This window comes from Carlito syrichta, unplaced genomic scaffold, assembly GCF_000164805.1.
Source record: "Carlito syrichta isolate Samal-C Ts95f unplaced genomic scaffold, Tarsius_syrichta-2.0.1 Scaffold117987, whole genome shotgun sequence".
NCBI classification, from domain to species: domain Eukaryota; kingdom Metazoa; phylum Chordata; class Mammalia; order Primates; family Tarsiidae; genus Carlito; species Carlito syrichta.
In genome coordinates, this window is record NW_007062083.1 from 1 (window position 1) to 8,199 (window position 8,199).

Consider the following 8,199-nt stretch of genomic DNA (forward strand, 5'->3'; position numbering starts at 1 on the left):
CAGGCCCTGCAGGACCCCCTGGAGGCCCTGCACCTCCTTCGCCAGCCTCTGCACCTGCTCCTCCAGCTGCAGCACCTTCTCTGATTCCCCTGGACCTGCAGAGAGCGGAGGGCAAAGGACTGGCTGCACGCTCAGGACCCTGCCCCGGCTCCCTCTGCCCGGTTCCCACAGGGCAGGAGCTGGGGGTTCAGCAAGAAAAGGAGACAGGAAACTCTGCTCACAGAATGCCTCTAGGCCACGTTTTTGTTTTTTTTTTTGAGTTGGAGTCTCACTCTGTCGCCCAGGCGGGAGTGCAGTGGTATGCTCATGGCCACCCCAGCAACAACCTGCTGGGCTCCAGCGATCCTTCCGCCTCAGCCTTCCAAGTAGCTGGAACTACAGGTGTGCGCCACCATGTCCGGCTAATTTTTGATGTAGAGACGAGGTCTCACCAAGTTGCCCAGGCTGGTCTCAAACCCTCGGGCTCAGGCAATCCATTTGCCTCGGCCTCCCAAAGTGCTGGGATGACAGGCTGAGCCGAGCCCAGTCTTTTTTTTTTTTCTTTTTTGAGTCAAGGTTTCACTCTGTGAAGCCACCGCGCCCAGCCTTTTCTTTTTATTTAGGTCTCACTCTGTTGCCCAGCCTGGCGTACAGTAGTACGCTCACCGCAGCCTTAACTTCCTGGACTCAGGCAATCCTTCCACCTCAGACTCCAGAGTGACTAGAATTACAGGCACATGCCATCACACCCGGCTAACATCTTGATTCTTGGTAGAGACGAGGTCTTGCTGTATTGCCCGGGTGATCCTGCCTTGGCCTCCCAAAGTGCTGGGCCGACAGGCTGAGCCTCCACAGGCTAAATCTGAACAGTGGCTCTGCCCTCACAACAACTACCCTGGGCAAACACCAGCAGTTCTTCCTGCTGTGTGGACTGGAAAACAGGACCCGCAATGGGAGGTCACCAGCTGTGGCGACCAGTTTGCGGTGGCGGGCTGAGTTTCAAGCCCGGATCGTGTGGGGCCACCAGGACATGCCCTGTCCACCCATCCCTGTGCCTCTTAACCGCTTGGAAACGCTGCCCTCATCTGCGAAGGCAGCAGGACACTTCCTGTCCCCATCACAGGACAGTCGAAAGGAGTGTGGGGAGGCCCTGGCCAGCACAGCAGTGGCCCCAGGGCAGCACATCCCTGCACTCCGGCAGGGACAGACGAGAGGCCGAGGCACAAGGAAGTTCCTGTTTCCCAACTGTCCACAGTTATCTCGCGGGCAGGGACAGGCACATCCGGTGCAACTCTCACAGGGGAGCCCGGCCACAGGACGGCGGCACTCTGGGACCTGCAGCCTCCAGAGGCCGCGGGGTGAGGGACCCACAGTCAAGGCAGTACATGCTAGGACCAGGGACCAGGGTTCTCAGAGGAATGCCTGTTCTCTTGCTACTGCTGCCCCTGGGAAGGGTGTTGGCCATGTGTGGGCGTGTGTGAGCCCGTTCTCCCTTGGCCTTCTCCCTCTCCCTCCATCCTCTCTGCCCCCCACTCAGGGAACCTCAGGGCCTCACCTACTCCCTGTGTCCCTCCCCAGTGGCCTTGCCCACATCTCCTCCCATGTCACCCCCATCCTCACTCCACAGGGGCCTCACCGACTCCCTCTGTCCCTCCCCAGTGGCCAGGCACATCGCCCCCGTGTCTCCCCCCACGGTCCCACACTCACCTTCCCCCCCCAGCCCACTGAGGTGGCTGCCGGCACTGGAGCCAGAGAGGTTGGGGCGGGCGGGCCGGGGCGGGGGCCGCGGTGTAGAGGGGGCGGGGCCCAGCGCCGGGGCAGGCCCCTCCCTGCAGTCATCGCCCCCATAGCCCTGGCAGCACCTCCACTCCATGTCGGTCACTGTCTTGTAGGCCACACGATAGCGAGGGCGGAGGAAGCTGCGGTACCTGGGAGGCAGAGCAGCCGCTGTGCTCTGGCCCATCCCCAGGGACAGGGGCTGGGGGCTGGCCGGGCCTCTGCCGCGTCCCCAGCACTGGCATGTGGCCTGCTCAGCTGACAGCTGTGTCGCTCTGGCCAGGGGCCGAGAGCCTGCTCTCCCCAGGCCTGTGCTGGAGCCAGAGCTCCTGTCCTGAGGATGGCCCATCCCAGGGAGGCAAGGGGGGCTGGCCGGGGGTAAGTCCGGCAGCTCTTCCAGGGGACTCTGCCCCTCCCACTTTGGACAAAGTTCCAAGCTGCCCACCTTCTGCCCGCGTCCGGCTCCCCCCGCACCCACTCCTGGCCCTGGGACGCACATGATGCTTCGGGGACACTGAGGCTGGCCCCAGCCGCAGGGCTGGTAGTCTGGCTTGATGAAGGTCTCCACTCCATCCTCGAGGACACAGCTCACCGTCCGGGTCACCGCGTAGGCACACCAGTTCCTGTGGACACAGCACACCTGGGCCCAGGGCTCCGTGGCAGGCCCGGAGGGGCCCTGGGGCCAGCCAAGGGGCTGAGGGGGCGGGACGCAGGCCCCCGGGACTGGCGAGAGCCTGACAGGGCCTCCCGTGTGGCGAGGCAGATCAAGACGCTTCAAGGTGGGAGTGCACAGTCAGTCCTCACGCTGCAGGGTCCCGGGAGCCCCTGAATGCACACGGCCCTTTGTCCACCTTCTGGCCTCAGCCCCCACCCTGGTGAACCGGCCAGGTCCCGTAGGTGCCCCCCGCGTCCTGGCTCCCACCCACACCTCCAGGAGAGGATGGGCAGGGTGCGGTCCAGCTCAGGGCTAGGCGGGGGACCGCCGTGGATGCGCCCCGAGCGCCCCCGGCCTGTGATCCCACTCTGGGCCCCACTCCCCTGGCGCCTCTGATCTGTGTGTGGCCGCAGGGAGCAGGGCAGGAGTGGGCTCCGAACGGGGACGCTGAGGGGCTGAGAAGCCCCGGGGAGGGCCAGCCCAAGGGTCAGATGCGTGCAGCAAGAAGGCCTGGCCCGCGGGAGGGGCGCCCTGGGCCTCCACTGGCAGGCCCCCGAGGGCGTGGGAGCTGGGCCCAGGCTGCCCACCAGGCACCACTCAGGGCCTAGGGAGGCCCCGCCGGGAGGGCGTGGGAGCAGCACCTGGCCAAGGGCTCCTCAGCCTTTCCCTGCACGGCGGCCAGCGCCCTCCTTCTCCTTGCCCTTCCCGCCAGCCCTCCGCTGGAACCCAGATCCTACCTGTGGCGGCTGGCCGGCCGGGGCGCGCTCTGAGCCTGGGGCCCCCCGGGGCTGAGCGTCCCGCCGCCCCCTGTGTAAAGGCTGTAGCCCCGAGGTGGGTAGTTAGCGGCCCCTGCGGCCGCAGCCAGCAGGCAGCAGATGTAGCAGCTCCAGAGGGTGGCGGGGGCCATGGTGGCGCTGGTGGTGGCCCTCAGAGACACATCCCGCCGGGCGCTGGTGCCTGGGCCGCCGGGACACGTTCCCCAGGACAGCGTGCGCGGCCGTCTGCTTCCTGCTGGCAGCCCCCAGCCACACGCCGCCCCCTGGCTGCAGGCGACCCTCTCCCCTCCTCTTCCCTTCTCAGGCTCCTTCCGCTCTCCTCTCCTCTCCTCTCCTCTCCTCCCCTTCCGAGGGGAGTCTGTTCTCATGCCCCGGCCTCCTGCGCCCGGTCCCTGCCCCCTCCCAAGTACTGCGTCCCCAGCCCCTGCCCCGGGCAGCCCTTCTGGTCTCCCTGTCCTCCTCCCCGGTGACTGGACACTGATGCCAGAGCTTTGCCTGGCCGTTCAGAGGCACGGGTGGCTGTGGGGCTGGCGGCCTCTCCCTCCCCTCCTCCCCTGTCTGGCTGGTGGCGGTCAGGCCTCCCCCTTCCTCCTGCTCCAACCATCGTGCGCCACATCTGCTTCTTGTTAACTCCGGGAAAGAGAGGGAAAAAAAAGGAAAAACAGAAATGTGGATTGCCGCCGGGCTTGGGGCCAGCCTCCCAGACGGCCACGTGGAGCCAGGCCAAGGCTGGGGGGAGGCTCAGGGCTGGTCCCTTCAGCAGGAAGGGTGCCAGGGCCACAGCTCTCCTGGTGCAGGGGCAGACCTCCCCAGGGAGGGGGAGGGGAGCCAGGAGGGGTCGGCCAGACAGGGCAGAACGAACTCGCCCACCATTCAGTCCAGTCGCCTCCTTCCAGCGATGCGGAAACTGAGGCCCAGAGTGGGAGACCGTCTGCCCAAGGTAACACAGCAAGACATCGGTGAGGCGGAGATCATACTCCAAACACCCGGGTCAGTGACTTGGGAGGAGGAGGAAAGTGGGCTCCTGGCCAGGGAGGGAGAGGAAGGGGACTCACTGAGGCAGGCAGTGTGTCCAGAGAAGACGGGAAAGAAGGAGTCTGGAAATGGGATGCGCTGTCCATCAAGCAATGGAGGGACGAGGCGAGGAGAGAAAGGCTCCTTCTTCGAGGACCAGAGGAAATAGGGTCCGGGCCAGCCTCGGGGGAGGCCAGGCTGTGCTGGGTGGGTGGCGGGTGAGCTGACCTCTCTGTGGGGTCCTCAGGGAGGAGGCCAAATGGCCTCCCTAGCGGCACCTCACGTCACCTGACCTTGGGCTGACTGGGAGATGCCTGGATCTTCAGCTTGGCCTGTCACTGCCTGGCCTCGGGGCGGCATTCTGGACCAAGGTCTGCCGTGTGGTGAGTGCTCTGGGGAGAGAAGCGGGGGCACCGGACAGGAAGGGCATGGGGGATGCTGGGTGCCAGGCGCTGGGGATGCCCAGGCAGCAAAGCCACATGCAAGACTCAGGCCGTCTACTAGCAGCAGCTCAGCCTGCCGGGGGGTGGGGGGGGCCCAAGTCCACAGGCAGGGCCCACTGAGTGCACGGCTAGGCTGGGGAGGAGAGCCATCGAGAAAAACAGCCTGACTGTGTCGGGGAGTGAAGGACAGAGACCAGGGAGGGAGAGTTCAGGCTTGAGCAGAAGCCTGCCTCGGTTTCCTCATCTGTAACACAGGGCTAACAATACTACGCTTCGTCCCAGGTCCACGATCACTAAACAAATGTGAAGCATTCCAGAACAGTGCTCCTCAAATGGCAAGCACTCGACAAACATCAGCTCCTTTTTGTGCCAGAAAGAAGCGGGCGGAAAGTCAGAGAGGCAGCTTGTGGGCAAATTAGGGAGAGGCTCGAATGACTGTTTGGGAGGCGGGACTACATGTGTGTGAGCAGAAGTGCAACAGACAGAGGAGAGTGGTGCACAGGGTGTCCGAGCAGGAGCCTGGGCCCGCTCCTTCACTAGCGCCGCGACTGAGCAAGTCCCATGACACCTCAGGGTGCCTGTGTCTCCACCACAGCCCCCCCAAGCTCTGCACTGCAGAACGGGGCAGACTTGGACTCTGGTGGTGACAGCGCCATGGCCAGGAAGGGAAGGCTGTGACTGCTTGGTGTCTGCCCAGGTCATAGGGACCAGGTGGAGGGAGACACAGGGCTTGAGCCAGGACGGGGCTGAGGAAGAGAGCAGGCCTGGAGGGGGAAAGGCGACCTGCGTGTGGACACAATGAATTAAAGCGAGGAGCACATCCCAGTGGAAGGAAGCGTCCAGAGGCGGCTAGAAACGGGAGCCTCAGTCGCTCCACACAAGCAGGGCAATGGCAAGAAGCCATGAGAATGGACGCCACAAATCTCCAAGGTGGCTCCAAGTGGTCGGCCTCTGATGTCCCGTGGCCCAGTGTGACCTCGAGGGCTGGGGGACATGTTGGTGAGAAAAGTAAATGCCGGAACCCACTGAAATGCAAACTCGCAGCTGCGTTCGAGGCCTGGGGACCAGCACCCAGGAAGCCCTGACGAAGTACCCGTAGCCCTGACTTCAGAAACGTCATCAGCGAGGGTCACAGCTCTGTTCCTGGCAGGAAGCCAACCCGCTTCCCTCCAGATTGTCCCAGCTGCTGCTGTGGGCTTTTTTCCTCTGCTCTCCACCCCCTCCTCTCCCTTCAGGGGGCCTCTGGCAGCCTGAAAAGCCACTCCAGCTGTCTTGCCACGGCCTGACTGTCACCCATCTCCTCTCCTGCTCCTGGAAGTTCAAAAATGTATTGTACAACATATGTCAAGTAAAAGATGTTGCCTTTGGGCCGGGTGTGGTGGCTCATGCCTATAATCTCAGCACTTTGGGAGGCCGAGGCGAGAGGATTTCCTGAGACCAGGAGTTCGAGACCCGCCTGGGCAACTTGGCAAGACCTCGTCTCTACAATAAACCAAGAAAAATCAGCTGGGCGTGATGGTGCACGCCTGTAGTTCCAGCTACTTGTAAGTCTGAGGCGGAAGGATTGCCTGAGCCCAGAAGATCAAGGCTGCAGTGGCCACAATTGTGCCACTGCACTCCAGCATGGGCAACGGAGTGAGACTCCAACTCAAAAGAAAAAAAAAGTTGGCTTTGGAATAGTTGCTAGGTTGCATCTCATCTAGTTTTCTCATGAGGAGCCAAAACCCAGGAGCTGTTATGAATGTTTGTGAGATTGCAAAGAAATCTGTGGTGCTGGGTTCGTGGGGTGGGGGGGAAGGGGGGCGGGCGCGATGATGATGACAGCAGTGCCACTGCTGATCTGAGGGTGGATGGGCAGGCTGCACAGAGACTAAGGTCAGACGGTATGCAGTGGTGGCAGTGTGAGGCAGTGGCGTGGTGGTGGCCGTGTAGGTAGCCATATGTTTGCTGTGTAGGTAGCCGTGTAGGTAGCCATACATTTCCAAAGCAGCAGGAAAGAGGTCCTGACACCAAAGGTGGCTAGATGAAAAAGGGCGTCAGGCCAGGCGTAGTGGCTCAGCCTGTCATTCCAGCACTTTGGGAAGTGGAGGTGAGAAGATTGTCTGAGCTCAGGGGCTCAAGACCAGCCTGGGCAACTTGGCAAGACCTCATCTCTACAATAAATTGCAAAAACTAGCCGGACGTGTGGCATGCGTCTGTAGTTCCAGCTACTTGGAAGGCTGAGGTGGAAGGATCACGGGAGCCCAATGGGTTGAGGTTGCGGTGGTCGTGAGTGTGCCACTGCACTCCAGCCTCAAAATTAAAAAAAAGGGGGCATCAGGACATGATCTATTTTACAAACTCTCCAAGATGGGGAATTTCCAAGGATCTAGTGCCGTGGGAAATCTTGGCCATTCTAGGCAACTAGCTCATTCATTCAACCATCCCTGACTAAGCAATGAGCTCACGGTCAGGGTCAGGACAGCCAACAGGGTGGCAGCAGTAAGGAGCATTTGACATGAACCCCTGTCAGAGGACTGAACATTGGGGGGGGAACAGGGAGACGGCATGAATCGGGCCTTGGGTCACACCAAGCCCGATGGAGATTCAAGAGTGGGGCATCTTGAGCCAAAGCGCAGCCTTCCCCAGGCGTCCATGCTCCTCTTCCTTCCAATTGCTCCTCCAGGTGTGACGCCAGGCCCCTCTCCTGGGTTTGCTGCTTTCTCACACCTGAGCCCACTCCTCGCCTGGAGTCCTGTCCTTGAAAAGCTCACCTCATCACAGAGATCCAACTCCACAAGTGCTCTCCATCCTCTCCCCCCACAGATCACCCTGGGATAAGGCTTCACTTTCCGCATGTTTTCCATGCAAGCTTTTCTCAAGGTTTGTCAGCTCTTAGTTGAGTCTAGTTCAGTCTCATGGACCACTTTGTAATCCTGTTCTTCCAGGCACCGGGTCAAATGACCCATTCAAGGCCAATAAGGACTCGCTGACCTAGGCCCAGGACATTCTGGGAGAAGAACATTGCTGGGCGGTTCTGACGTCCCTTCCCCTCGTGTCCCTGACCCTAGGGCAGCCAACATGGAATGGAACAGGTTGAGAGGAACCCGTGTCACTGTCTCCAACCGCGTACACTTGTGTCAAATCCGTCACCTCTGGGCCTGTTTCCTCCTTAGTGATTGCGAAGACCCCTTCGGCTCTGATGGTCTAGGACACCGTGCGCCGGGCCAGGTGGTTCCGGGACAGCCTTGGAGATCCGAAGCACTTCCACGCCGATTCTCAGGTCACTTGCCGCCTAGGAAGCTCAGCGTCCAGGGGTAGCCCAGGTAGGGCTCGTCTCTAAAGGGAGGTCCGGTTCTGACCCCACGGTCGACCTGAGCGTCCAGCAGGACTCGGATCCGCTCAGACTTCCAGGAGGCATCAAGCACAACCCTGGGCGATCCTCACTCTCCCAGGCAGAGCCGAACCGGGTCGTGGGGGGGAGGGGGCGTGGCCTTTGCAAGCAGGAAACTTCTGGGAAATCCCGGGTGCGGGTGGGGCTGGGGTGGGCGGAGGCGGCCAGGGCGTGCCGCCCCCC

The 8,199-nt window shown here is 61.8% G+C and overlaps 1 protein-coding gene across 1 annotated transcript; it reads right to left on the reverse strand.

Moving 5' to 3' along the window:
- Window positions 1-33: 33 nt before the first annotated feature.
- LOC110594655 (EMILIN-1-like) lies at window positions 34-3,317 on the reverse strand (the record flags this gene model as incomplete). The annotated part of the gene is made up of 4 exons (XM_021707448.1): window positions 3,148-3,317; window positions 2,253-2,378; window positions 1,687-1,907; window positions 34-95 (listed from the first exon to the last, which is right to left on the reverse strand). Coding segments are annotated over exons 1-4 (579 nt in total), but the record flags the coding sequence as incomplete, so codon positions are not given.
- Between the last annotated feature and the right edge of the window lie 4,882 nt (window positions 3,318-8,199).